Source organism: Brassica rapa, chromosome A10, assembly GCF_000309985.2.
Source record: "Brassica rapa cultivar Chiifu-401-42 chromosome A10, CAAS_Brap_v3.01, whole genome shotgun sequence".
In the NCBI taxonomy this organism is placed as follows: Eukaryota; Viridiplantae; Streptophyta; class Magnoliopsida; order Brassicales; family Brassicaceae; genus Brassica; species Brassica rapa.
Window position 1 is genome coordinate 3,146,283 of NC_024804.2, and position 13,642 is coordinate 3,159,924.

The 13,642-nt window shown below is 39.0% G+C and overlaps 2 protein-coding genes across 2 annotated transcripts; one reads left to right on the forward strand and one right to left on the reverse strand.

The window, feature by feature from the left end:
* Window positions 1-1,027: 1,027 nt before the first annotated feature.
* Window positions 1,028-4,462, forward strand: LOC103843969 (internal alternative NAD(P)H-ubiquinone oxidoreductase A1, mitochondrial). The gene is made up of 6 exons (XM_009120734.3): window positions 1,028-2,395; window positions 2,750-3,193; window positions 3,272-3,435; window positions 3,678-3,792; window positions 3,877-4,056; window positions 4,139-4,462. Exons 1-6 carry the CDS (start codon window positions 1,922-1,924, stop codon window positions 4,289-4,291), a joined length of 1,530 nt encoding a protein of 509 aa, XP_009118982.1. The 5' UTR covers window positions 1,028-1,921; the 3' UTR covers window positions 4,292-4,462.
* Window positions 4,445-8,310, reverse strand: LOC103843970 (protein SMAX1-LIKE 6). The gene is made up of 3 exons (XM_009120735.3): window positions 6,862-8,310; window positions 6,126-6,381; window positions 4,445-6,031 (listed from the first exon to the last, which is right to left on the reverse strand). The coding sequence occupies exons 1-3, from the start codon at window positions 7,992-7,994 to the stop codon at window positions 4,658-4,660; spliced, it is 2,763 nt and encodes a 920-aa protein (XP_009118983.1). The 5' UTR covers window positions 7,995-8,310; the 3' UTR covers window positions 4,445-4,657.
* Between the last annotated feature and the right edge of the window lie 5,332 nt (window positions 8,311-13,642).

Below are 13,642 nucleotides of genomic sequence, written 5' to 3' on the forward strand. Positions count from 1 at the left end.
TAAGAACAGTGACATTTCGAGAATATTTTTATTAAATGTTGTATGCATATGTACAATTATATCACCATAAGTCAAGACTAAATTTTGGTCCACGCATCCGCGGATGTAAGTGTATAAAAATTATAATGCTATTTGTCTTTTATGTCATTATTTAGGGTATGACAAAAAACTCAAATTCGAAGAATCAAACCAATCCCAATCCGAATAAGTAGTACCAAATTCGAACTAAAATTGATTAAATATCCGAATTATTCAAAATTTTGGTATTTGAAGAACTGAAAAATAATCCGATCCGAATCAAAATATTTTGGGTATCCAAAATAGATTTATATACTTATATATATTATTTTTAGATTTAATATATATAAAAACATCCAGAATATATATGATACTTTTAAGTTCGTTTAAATACTTGAAAATATATACAAATAATCAAACGTAAATATCTACAATAGTTAAAATATACACAAAACTCCAAAATACTTAAATAATTATTAATTCTCTATCCAAATATTTAAACCAAACCAATTTAAATTGGTTATCCAAATTCGAACTGTCCTCAAAGATCTGAATAAAACACGAAATCCCAAACATACCCGTACGCCCACCCCTAATCACTATTATATATCCTATATGTGTCATCATAGGTTACAAAAATATGTATTATCATATAATTAATCGTATTTTATATGTATCATCAAATACGTTTTCTTATAATTAATAATATTTTATACGTACAATCATATAAATAATCACATATATTATATTTTTAAATTTCAATGTGAAATATAAAAACCATAATTTAAGTTGGTGTTTGAAATTAGACTTTGTATTTATTTTTCTTATATATATTGAAAAACAATTTGTAATGGTTATTGGAAAATATGTTAGTAAAAATCAAAATTTTGAATATATGTATATTTTTGATCAAAAAAAAAGAATATATGTATATTTCTGAATGAATTTTTGATATAAATCAATTTTAACTTATTATTTTGATATGAATATGTATATCAAGTAACATAAACCTATTATTTTTTAATATAATATAATAAATTTTCATTTTTTTTTAATAGCATAAACTCATTACTTTTTTTTTAACTTACTGTTATCTATATTTCCAAACAACACTATTTTTTTTTTAATTGTTATCTAGGTTGCAAAAACATTTCTATTTAATAAGATAGATGAAGATGAAAATAGGTTGGGCTTTCATGAATCCCAAAATAATAAAATGATCTACATGAATGAGCCTATTGGGCCATAAAACTGTCGACGACAAGGAGTTTGGGCCGCCGGTGGCGGTCTCTGAATCCGTCACAGTGGCCAATCACAGACATAGTCAACGAATATTCTAACGTCCTTTTCTTGCGCGTCACAACCGTCTGAGTGAATCACATGTTTCTTTTATTGTCGTTTCTTTAGCTCCAAGTTCTTTTGAATGCTGACGTTTCTTTTCTTATTATATATATAGACTTTTATATAAAATTTTCAACACCATTTAGCTTATTTACAATTTTCTTTATCCAACATGGCATCGTGTACGGTCGTAACAATTTCGTTTATATATATAGAAGAAACAGCAGCCGTTGAATGTTATAGTAATTAATACTCTTTGATATTTCCACATAAAACGTTTTAAATATTTTGAGGCCATCAAATACGAAATTTTACATTGATTTTTGGAGAGAAATAAGGAAATGTCTTAAGCAAAAAAAAAAGAGAAAAAAAAGAAATGCCACCTGTCATTTCCATATCTGTCACGTAGGTTTTATGCTCATGTATGCATACAATTGTGATACAGCACCAGAGGCGGCTGGTTGAAGAAGAGTTGTTCGATTCTCCAACAACTTAGGGCAAATAATATTGTGTTTATTGCTTTAAATAACCTTTCTTACATCACTCTAGAACATAAAGAATCATGCTTTGGATCAAAAACTTCGCCAGGATCTCTCCGACAACTTCCTATGTCGGAAACCTGTTCAGAAACTCCGAGTCCTACACTCTCTCCTCTCGCTTCTGCACGGCTCTTCAACATAGCGAGACGGTTCAAGCGACCGATCAGGTAGATAATGGGCTGGAGCAGCAGGAGCAACGTTACCACGGTTTGGCTCCGACAAAAGAAGGAGAGAAGCCCAGAGTGCTGGTTCTCGGGTCGGGTTGGGCGGGTTGTCGTCTTATGAAAGGGATCGACACGAGCATCTACGACGTCGTTTGCGTCTCTCCGAGGAACCACATGGTCTTCACTCCTCTCTTGGCTTCTACCTGCGTCGGTACGCTTGAGTTCCGGTCTGTCGCAGAACCGATCTCTCGTATCCAACCGGCGATTTCGCGAGAACCCGGTTCTTACTACTTCCTCGCTAATTGCTCGCGTCTTGATTCCGAAAACCATGAGGTAATTGCTAAACCGGTATTGACCGGTTTTTGTGTTTATCGCTACTTGCTCTGAAATTTGGGAACAAGGTTTATCGCTCATTGCTCGGTTTAAACCTGTTTACACACTCAAAGCAATATATGCGGTTGTGATGTTAATGTGTAAACCGGTTTTTGTGTTAACCGCTAATTGCTCTTAAATTTGGGAACAAGTTTTATCGCTAATTGCTCGGGTATAAACCGGTTTACACACTCAAAGCAATGCATGTGGTTTTGATGTTAATGTGTAAACCGGTTTTTGCGTTAGCGTGTAAACCGGTTTTTGTGTTATATACTTATATATTCATGTGTGGACTCTGCTCTTGGTTATGAACAGGTGCATTGTGAGACTGTAACAGATGGGTTAAGCACCACACTGGAGCCATGGAAGTTCAAGATCGCTTATGACAAACTGGTACTAGCCTGCGGTGCAGAAGCATCCACGTTTGGGATTAATGGTGTCTTAGAAAACGCCATTTTTCTCCGTGAGGTTCATCACGCTCAGGAGATCCGCAGGAAGCTTCTTCTCAACCTCATGCTCTCCGAAGTTCCAGGGATAGGCGAAGATGAGAAGAGGAGGCTGTTGCATTGCGTTGTGGTTGGAGGTGGTCCAACCGGTGTGGAGTTTAGCGGTGAACTGAGTGATTTCATCATGAAAGATGTTCGTGAGAGATATGCTCATGTCAAGGACGACATTCGTGTTACTTTGATCGAGGCAAGGGATATACTTTCTTCTTTCGACGATGGGCTCAGACAGTATGCGATCAAGCAGTTAAACAAGGTTATTGTTATATATTTACTTTGCTTTTATTTTTTGAGAGAATGTGGACGTTGAGAATCTGTTAGTTTTTGACTTTAGTCTGGAGTGAAGCTTGTGCGTGGGATTGTGAAAGAAGTGAAGCCTCAGAAGCTGGTCCTTGATGATGGAACCGATGTTCCTTACGGTCTGTTAGTCTGGTCAACTGGTGTGGGTCCATCTTCGTTTGTTAAGTCTCTTGGTCTTCCTAAAGATCCAGGTGGCAGGTTAGTACAATTCCAATATATCACAACCAATGCAGGTCCTGAGATTTTGGGAACTGTATGAGATTTAGTAAAGATTTAAATAAACAATATTTTTACAAATCTGGAAGCCTACGTCTATGTAATTTTCTTCAAAAAATGTAAGGGTCATAGACGAATGATTCATTGTCCAGGACCGGTCCTGATTAAAACAAGCTTGTTCTGTTTTCTTTTGTTTCTGATCTTGGATGATTCTGTTTTAATAGGATTGGAATCGATGAGTGGATGCGTGTACCTTCAGTACAAGACGTGTTTGCAATTGGTGACTGTAGTGGATATCTAGAGAGCACAGGGAAGTCAACACTTCCTGCCCTTGCACAGGTCTGGTTAATGTTGATGTAAGAGTATTCCATTTTTTTTTTAACTTGTGTGCCTTAGCTTAAACCAAGTCTGTGATCAATGAAGGTGGCTGAGAGAGAAGGCAAGTACTTGGCGAATCTACTGAACGTGATGGGAAAAGCTGGAGGAGGAAGAGCCTGGAGCGCAAAGGGGACTGAACTTGGAGAACCATTTGTGTACAAGCATTTGGGAAGTATGGCCACTATTGGGAGATACAAAGCTCTCGTTGATCTTCGTGAGAGCAAGGTATATAACAAAGATCATTCACTTTCACTAAAAACCCCTAATTCACATAGATAGCTAAGTTTAGGAGAGCTTGCGTGTGCAGGAAGGAAAAGGGATATCAATGGCAGGGTTTGTGAGCTGGTTCATATGGAGGTCTGCATATCTGACTCGAGTCCTCAGCTGGAGAAACCGCTTCTACGTTGCTATTAACTGGCTCACCACTTTCGTTTTCGGCCGTGACATTAGCCGTATCTGATCCAGCTCTTCCACATTGCTATGTCTCTCTTTTCTTACTCTATGAGGCCAATACAGCCTTGTAGAAAGATAGGGTTCACTTTTGAATGAAATGTTCTTTTTTTTTTGATCAAATGAAATGTTCTTGTTTAATTGATGTTAATGCAGTATTATGAAGGAGAAATTATTATTATTTCTAATAAACTCAAAATGCCAAAAATAAAGTGTTGTGGCAAATTGGTAACCCCTACACAAAGTTATGTACCAAGTGATACCTCAGCTACTAGTAGTAAATCTATTATACATTTTTTAATTTACAAGCACCAAAACTCAAAACCAAGGCCTCTCTGATGACAAAACAATTAGTATTGTAACTATCACACTTACCTCATATCACATCCACCTTCTCTGGTAACTCTACTCCGCCACCTAAATCTCTAGAAGCAACCAGTTTCACGGCGAACTTAGGATTTGAACCGTACTTTTGCCTCGCTTCAGCAAAGCTATGAGCAAGAACGGATCTTATCCACTGATCAACAACGTTCCTCTCTTCTTCCCCTGATAATGATGACCAAGAAGCCGCAAGAATCTGAACGATCACTTCGTTATCAATCTCTAGCTGTCTTTCCGTTCCAAAACACATCTTAAAATGAGAAACGATCTTCTCTTGAATGCTTTTGGCTAACACATCGAAATCAACCGGTTTGAACGTCACTTTTCCATCTAATCTCTCGATGAAACCATCAAACCAAGCTTTGGCTTCCTCTGTTTCTGTCTCATCCACTGGTAGGTTCAGATCAAGATACGAACGTTGCACCTTCTCTGCACGCAGCTCTGTGTCTCCCTCATGTTTTCTCTTATTCACGCTAACTTTAGCAGTATCAGCTACCTTAATCTGCAGTTTCCACCTCCTAGCGCTGAGAACTCTCTCCTCCGTAAACTCCACATGCTCTTTCTCCTTGACGGTCCCACAAGTTGCAATAACAATCACGTTTTTCATACTAACCACTCTTCCGTGCGAGTCACGTAGCTTCCCACTACTCACACCTTCAGACAATCTCATCTGATCCGGAAACTCAGCTTTCTCCACGTTTTCTAGCAACACAACAGAGTGTGGCTTCCTCGATACTTCACCCGTTATGTAATCAACCACCGTCTTTCCTCTGAACTTGTCATCAACATAACAATGCTCTCCTCCAAAATCAACACTGATGCAATTAGCCTGGTCTTTAAATAAGGTTTCGGAGAGAGCCAACGCTACTTTCTTCTTCCCAACTCTATCAGGTCCAAGAAGAGCCAGCCATACTCCACTCCTCGCGCGGTTTCTTCTTTCGCAGATGAGTTGGCTAATGGCGTTCACAGCTTCGGTCTGCCAGGGGACTTTACGAGAGAGTGATTTTCTCAGACACTTGAAATCATCTAAGGAAGAGTAGTTTAGTGTCACTAGAAGCTGTTTCTCTCTCGGTGTGGTGTGTGTTTCTTTTGATGCGTAGGTTACTCCCAAACCTAGATCTGTAGTAACACAACTCAAAGGAGAACCCAAAGTTACCGATGTCTTCGTGAGATCCTCCTCCTTATGTTTTGGATTTGAGATTGAGCTTCCGACACTCTTCTCGGTCTGAACTGGCAACTGTGGACTACTCACGGTCTGAAAACTTAGCTTAGGAAACGGTGGAGTTTGATGTATGCTTTGGCATATGTTGTCCCATTTCTTCTGCAGAGCTGTGGTTTGAGAAGCTAATGCGTTTGTGCTATCTACAGCCTGCACTGAATAAAGAGGCGAAATCTCTCTCAAGATAAGTGCATTTACACCATTATTACAAAACAAGGAAAAGAGAAGTTGAATTAAAACGCACCTTGGTACTTTTCGTTGGTCCCTTGTCTAACTCGGTCTCAGCAGCTCTTAACCAAGAGGGTAACTTCTCGGAAGATTGATCAGCTACAGAGAGACTTGAACCGGCCTTGACAACGGCAGCTACTTCTTGCAAACACTTCTCGTTGCAGAGGTGACATCTAGGGAGCGTCTGATTCACAGTGCCACCACTCAAAGATACTTTGTAATCTGATGTAGATGAAAAGAACCCTCCAAACGGAACAAAGGATCCCATCAAGCTGTAACCAACAGATAATGTTTTAGTGCATATGTTAAAATATTTCAGATTATGTTTTCAATATTGACGCAAACACAATAAACTATTCCTATCAATATATATTACTCCCTCTGTATCATTTAAGTGGTGTTTAGAGGAAACAAAATTGTTTCAAAATAATTGATGTTCTCATTATTATAGATAGAATTTTATACCATTTTAACTTGTGATCAATTGTAAAATATTGAATTTTTTTTTATTGGTTGAATTAATTTCATTTAATAATATTTTTATGTAACCAAGATAAATTGTATAAAAGTTTGTATTTTCTTAATCCAAGTGCAAAAACCTTTAAAATCACTTAAAGTGATACAGAGGGAGTATGTTTTTCAAGTGCAAGATGTTTATAAAAACTAAACTTATATAGTCTTTTTTTTTTTTGTTCAAAAAACTTATATAGTCTAAATGTTAGTATAATGCAAAAAAAATTGCGAAAGCAGACCTGGATTTTGGAAGTTTTGAGGATGTGATTGGAAGAACATGAAGGTCCCAATCCTCATCGATCTTAGGAAACCTATCCAGAAGCTTCGTGTAGGTCTCGTTGCTCGATGCATAGCCAATGAACCACAGTTTCTTACTTTGACGTTTCAGCAAATCAGAGAGCTTCAACACCAACTTCACCAAAGCATCACTAGAAGAAGTTTCACTGCTCAAGAAAACCTTAAGCTCTCCTAGATTAAACATCACTCCTGTAGATTTGGAGTCGTTTACTAACTCATCAAGCTTCAATAGAATCTCCTCGTTACCTCTTGATCCAATTTCGCTAATCTCCTTCTCTATGCTGATTACGCTTAACCCGCTAATCTCCGGAGGAAGAAACTCTAGCTTCTTCCCACTGTTGATCGCATCAGCAAACGTTTTAAGAGCTTCGTCAGCGCAGTTTCCGACAAGGACAGGGTTCCTCCTCTCTTTCCGACACAACACTTGTCCGATCCTCCTACAATTCTCGTCGCTGCTCCCACCAACACGATTATTCGGATCTGAGCTCGGAAGGTTACAAAGGAAGAGAGGCGGAAGACAACGACCCCGCGAGAACTGCGTTGTCACCGGAGGGTGAAGCACGTCGAGCTTAATATCGGAGCTCCGAAACCCGGCGTCGCAGAAGACCCGGTTCACAATCGGATCGTCTAGAATCGACAATACAAAGTACTTCAGCTCAACCTTCAGAACCGTCGTCTGGCATCCTCCGTGCGACATCTGGTGGAGGTGGTGATAAGCCTCCGGGTGCCGCCTCTGGTTCGCCTGAGACCGCTTGATCGCCGCCATGAGGGAGTTCGACACCGGAGGATCTTCTTCTCCCGAAGACTTAGACGACGGGAGTCTGTCGAGAGAGACGCCGACGCAGAGCTCCAGAGCTCGGAACTGGAGACGCGACGAGTAGGGAGTGCTCCGGGCGGCGCGTGAGACGCAGACCTCGCGGAGGAGGGACGACGGCGTCGCGAGGAGAGCCGAGACGGCGTGGAGAGACGTCGTCTGCGCGTGGCTCCTCCGACGAGCGATGGCCACGGCGTCGTCGAGGGCGCGAGCTGCTTCCTCTGTTAAGCATTCTCTCGCCGTGTTAACCGGCGTAGGCATCGCCGGAAGAGGAAAAAAAAAACAAAAATTGAATTAGAAAAATCAACCAGAAGCCTCTCTCCTCCAATCAAACCAACCCACTTACTCTCTCCAACCAACAATAATCACAGACTCAAAGAAGACAACAAAAATATTTATTAAATAAAGTCAGGCGTGAATTTTCATGAAATGTGATATTTATGTCAAAACTTCTTTTATATAGTCTCTTTAGCTTAAAAGTGGTTATTAAAAAATAATTGCTTTTAGAGCCTTCTTCAATCCTCAAATCTTACGCATGGATATGTTCAGATTACTAGTCTTGCAGAAGGAGTCACTGTGTTTGGTCGTATATTGATCGTGGGGTCCTCCAATATCTTCTCTGTCTGATTTTCGAGTTTTTAATAGAATAATATTATGTGGTGCTCGTAGAATCATTTTGTTTGAAAAATCTTGTTTTTTTTTTGCCAAGGAAAAATCTTGTTCTGCATGCCAAAAGGTTCGATTAATCCCAGCAGAAATTCAAACCACTAATGTGATTATATATTCTAACCATATCATCATTTATGTATTTTCATGAAAATCTATTGTTAATTTTAATGGCCACGAAAAATATTATTATTATGTTGATTCTTTGTTCCATCAAAAAATTTCACTGCTTTTTCATGGAATATTGATTTGATATTTTCTTTTCCCCAACTATTCGTCTTTCGTAACATTTATTCTCGATTCTGTGATGATACAGACTTTCACAATTTATTAAGATTAATCCACTCTAGAATTTCCCTATATTTTAAACCTATGTTAGTTAATAGTTTACTATTCAACGATGGTAAACTATACTAGCGAGTGGGATTAACAAAGAAAAGTCAAATTAATTATAGAAGGAAATAAACATGTATTGAGTGGTAGACAGTGACTCAACTTTATAAAAAGATTAGGTGAATGTCATAACTAGATAAAGAGGAAAAGCATAAGTGATTAGGGTCCCAAACACCACCTTTTATATGCTTCTTTTGCGTCATTGTCATTCATCATCCACATCCAATAAAGTTATTTTGGTTTCACTTTACTTTGCACATCTTTGATTCCTGATCGCGAAGGCATCTTTTTACTCGATCATTTATCTTTTGTTACCTCTACTGGAAAGTTAAAAGAGCATTTTCTACGACATTAATATCAGCATTTTTAACATCTTCATTTTATGTACTCTTATTGAAACTAAATAATAAACTTTTTATTCATATTCTTCTCGAACCTACTTAATATTGATTCAGTATTTCTTTGGAAATAATCTGTTTAATTATCATCGTCTTCTTCTCTTTTGCTTCTGTTCTTATTTCCTACCCTACTTCACTTCCCTCCTTCATATCCTCCTCGTGAACATCAAACCCTATGAACTTTTAACCAATGCATCTACGTCAATACGTATATATATTCAGAGCAATCAAAGGGAAACAATTATTGACCACCTGCATGAATATTGGCTACATGTATCAGTTTAATATTTTAAAATTTATTCAAAACTAAAAGACATATATAATAGACTCATGCCACAAAAGCGTCGACAAGCAGGTACTATATTACGTTCCTTTATGTTTACTCTAGCTAGCTTTTAGCACCAAATATATCTTGTAGTATACAACCCTTTTCACTTGTACATATTATAATTATACGTCAGTCCATTATAAATCTACCAATAAGTTGTATATACTTAATTTTGATGAAATGAAAAATTAAGCACAATGACTTATATAGAGCGGTGTCCTTTTCATTCTCTAGAAAGTAGAAACATTTCTTAGATATTTGGAAGGTTCAATGGTTGTTGCGCAAAAAGTCCGAGATTAAAGTGACACTTGTGCAATATATATGTAGTAGAATCCCAGCGATTAATTCCTTAATAATTAAATTTTTAGCCTAGATTAATTATAAGTACTGCTGTGTTAAATGACCGATTCCCATATTTTGCATGTCATGTTACAATTTTTTTTTTTGAATGAATGTAAAATTTATTCAAACCAAAAAAACTTATTTACATCTAGTGCATCAGTTTTTCTTTATATTTAAAGAATCAACAGAATGCTATAAATAAAAGAATTTATCCAGCTCCTCCATTTGTTTCTTATATCCCAAACCAAGTGCTCAATCTTTCATCAAGATATTTCTGGCCCTTTCCTTTCACTGAAAGCAACATGAGTCTAATTGTCTTGTCCACAAACCTGATCAAGCAGCTAGCATCTTGTGGATGTTCTCCATGCCTTCTAGCATTGCGTTATCTCCAGATTGTGTGCATTGTCGCTTGTAGAGCATACCGAAGGATAAAAGTCTTTGTTGGGGTGAGTCTCGGCCTGGACATGAGCAGTTTGAGCGCATTCCAGTCTGTGGTGAAATCGTCAAGCAAGAGACCTCCAATCAGCCTTCTCCATATATGTCTCGAGTATCAACAATCAAAGAACAAATGGCAACAAGATTCATGCTCTTCATTTCATAGAACACAAGTTGTGTTGATTGCGACGTTCCAATGCTGCATTCTATCAGCTGTTTGAAGTCTGTCTCGCATAGCTACCCAATAAAAAACAAGCATATTTTGGTGTTGAATGAGGGAACCAGACAATTTTACTCCACGAGCATGATTGGCGATTGCTTCTGATCTGTTCCCATGTCTTCTTCGCTGAGAACTTGGTTGCAAATTTATCATCAGCTTGCTTCCAAAGATAAATATCATCCTCCCACGATGAACAGAGCTTGAGCTTAGCTACCTCCTCCTCAATCTCGTTGAGGATGCTCACTCGATGCCTTCTGCGTCTATGATTAACCAATATATCCGCCACAGTAGCATTATCACCAATGCCAAAGTCTATCAGTCCTCTATCTCCCAGGATATTCTTCAAATTCCCAAATCGAGACCAAACGTCATACCAGAAGGATGTGTTCTCACCATTCCTTACCTCCACAATAATAAAACCTTTTGCAAGATCCCTAAGCTTGAGAAGCTTCCTCCACATCCAAGATCCCATATTTGTGCTGCTACTTATCGACCAAAAGGATTCTTTGCGGATCAAGTAACATCGTATCCATCTTGTCCATAAGGAAGATTTTGCAGTGAAGAGTCTTCAGATGAGTTTCAGACAATGAACTATGTTAACTTCCTTAAGAGGTCTGATCCCCAATCCACCTTCGGCCTTAGGTAAACATATATCGTTCCAACTAACTTTTGCCTTTATCGTTTTCAGCTCTGTTCCAGACCAAAGAAAGGCAGAGCACATGCATTCTATCTCCTTCAAGCAACTCCCTGGTAATCGAAAAGCAGATAACCAGAAGTTCGCAAGGCTTGTTATCACTGAGTTAATCAATTGTAACATGTCCGCATGTGACAAAAACCTTCCTGTCCAAGAAGTCATCCTTTTCCTGATTTTCTCCACAAGAGGCAAGTAGTCACTAACTATCATTCTCTTTGTGAGCAAGGGAAGCCCCAGATAACGAACAGGTAGCTTACCTGATGCAAACGAAAACCTGTTGAGAATGTTCGTTGCAGTATCCTCGGAAACACCCGCAATGTAGAGGGTAGACTTCTCCAAACTAATGTTCAGCCCTGATATTGCAGCAAAGTCAGTGAATATCTGAAGCACACCTTCTATGGATCTTTTAGTTCCATCAGTAAAGACCATTAAGTCATCTGCAAAGCACAAATGCGTGAGCAGGATGTTCTTACACCTCGGATGATAGCCAATAATTTTCCTCTCCACAGCTCTGTCAAGCATCTGAGATAACACATTGATGCAGATCACAAAAAGATATGGGGATAGAGCACATCCTTGCCGCAAACCTCTTTTACTCTGGAAGAAACCTGCAAGCTCTCCATTGACTTGCACTGAAAAGGAAGCAGTACAGACACAAAGTTCAATCCAGTGGATGAAAACATCAGGCATGTTTAAAGCTTTCAAAGTCTTTAATCTGTTAGTGATTATCTTAGATATTACCTTATAGAGAACGTTGCAGCAGGATATTGGCCGATAGTCTCTCATCTCCTCCGCTGAGTCCTTCTTTGGTATAAGTGCCAGAATGGTTGCATTAAGGCCCTTAGGTAGAAAACCCTTGCTGAAGAAAGATTGAACAGCTGTGGTAAAATCTTTAGCTATGATGCTCCAGGATGATTTGAAGAACTGAATAGTGAAACCATCTGGCCCCGGAGACTTGTTACTCGGCATTTTAAACACCACTTCCCTGATTTCTTCTTCAGTCACTGTTCTCATGAGCATAGCTCGATCCTCTTCTGAACGTCGAAATGGTAATATCTCATGCAGCTCAGAAACTGTTGTGTCTCGTAGATCTGCTGGCTCAAAAGAGAGGAACTCACTAAAGAAACACTCAGCTTCTTTTTTAATTTCATCTTGCGAGGTAACTACACTTCCATTGGGGCATTTGATTTCCCGAATTGCATTCCGAGTTTGGCGAATCCTAGCTGCATTGTGAAAGACCCTGTTGTTTCGATCCCCCACCTGTAGCCAATGGATTTTAGAGCGTTGTTTCAGTAGCTTCTCTTCGATATCAGATACTCTTTGCCACCTCTCTGCTGCCACTCTTTCCGCATTAATATTTTCTTGAGTTGGGGCTTTAAGAAGCTTCTCTTGCTTAGCGCAGAGAACGAAATGAGCTTCCTTTACCTTTTTGGTTAGAGCTCCCAGCTTTTCTTAGCTTAACGACCGAACCAATGGTTTGAGAGCTTTTAGGTACTTTGAGAAGCGGAAGAGTGCTAATGTGGACTGAAACAACGGCTGAGTGTCTTTCCAGTAGTCCGAGACCATCTGAAGAAACTCAGGCATATCTGCAACCGCATTCAAGAATTTGAAAGGCCTGCGTTTACCCACAGCCGCAGCCTTTAACTGGAACCTGCCTCGAAGGTGGTCTGAACATCCTCCCGATTCAAACACACCATATGATTGAGTTCTGCGATCAAGCCAAGCTTCATTTACCATAATTCTATCGAGTTTCTTGCAGATGATGCCTTCGTCCCTTTTGTTGCACCAAGTGAACTTTGGCCCCTGATATCCCAAATCACTGAGACTGCAGTACTGAACTGTATCCTCAAAATCTCTCATTCCTTGAGTAGATAAACCAATGTCTTGAAAGTTAGAATGCTCGTCACCTTCAATAATCTCATTAAAATCCCCCCAATGATCCATTGTTTATTTCTGAACATAGGCGAGTCTTGGTGAGCCTTTATATCTCCCCACGGCTCTTTCCTTTTTTTCTTCTGTGTTTTCAGCATACACAAAAGAACATAGAAACTCTTTTGTGTCACCCTCCACTAAAACTGAAACTGTAATGATCTGATCAGACTTGAAAACCGGAGTTACGCTGACTTGATCATTCCACAAAACCCAAATTCTTCCCTTCCTACTAAACTCATAATTATTTACATGAGACCAACCCTGAAAAACATAAGAAACAATGCTAGCCGACTTGCTCTCCTTGACCCTTGTCTCCAACAGGGCACCAAACTGCAAACCTTTATTCTGTATCCAATTACGGACGACTGTGTGTTTTGAAACTTTGTTAAAACCCCTTACATTCCAGAAGAAACCTGTCATTGGGAGGATTTTCGGTTGTTACGTTTTCCCTGAGGACCTGGGGTTTCTGTGTCCTTGCTAGGGACTATCCTGTGATTTGTT

Coding starts and splice junctions, on each gene's coding strand:
- LOC103843969 (XM_009120734.3), top strand. CDS start 1,922: ATGCTTTGGATCAAAAACTTCGCCAGGATCTCTCCGACAACTTCCTAT. Junction 2,396..2,749: donor TTGATTCCGAAAACCATGAG/GTAATTGCTAAA, acceptor GGTTATGAACAG/GTGCATTGTGAGACTGTAAC. Junction 3,793..3,876: donor CACTTCCTGCCCTTGCACAG/GTCTGGTTAATG, acceptor TGATCAATGAAG/GTGGCTGAGAGAGAAGGCAA.
- LOC103843970 (XM_009120735.3), bottom strand. CDS start 7,994: ATGCCTACGCCGGTTAACACGGCGAGAGAATGCTTAACAGAGGAAGCA. Junction 6,382..6,861: donor TCAAAACTTCCAAAATCCAG/GTCTGCTTTCGC, acceptor TGTTGGTTACAG/CTTGATGGGATCCTTTGTTC. Junction 6,032..6,125: donor GACCAACGAAAAGTACCAAG/GTGCGTTTTAAT, acceptor TATTCAGTGCAG/GCTGTAGATAGCACAAACGC.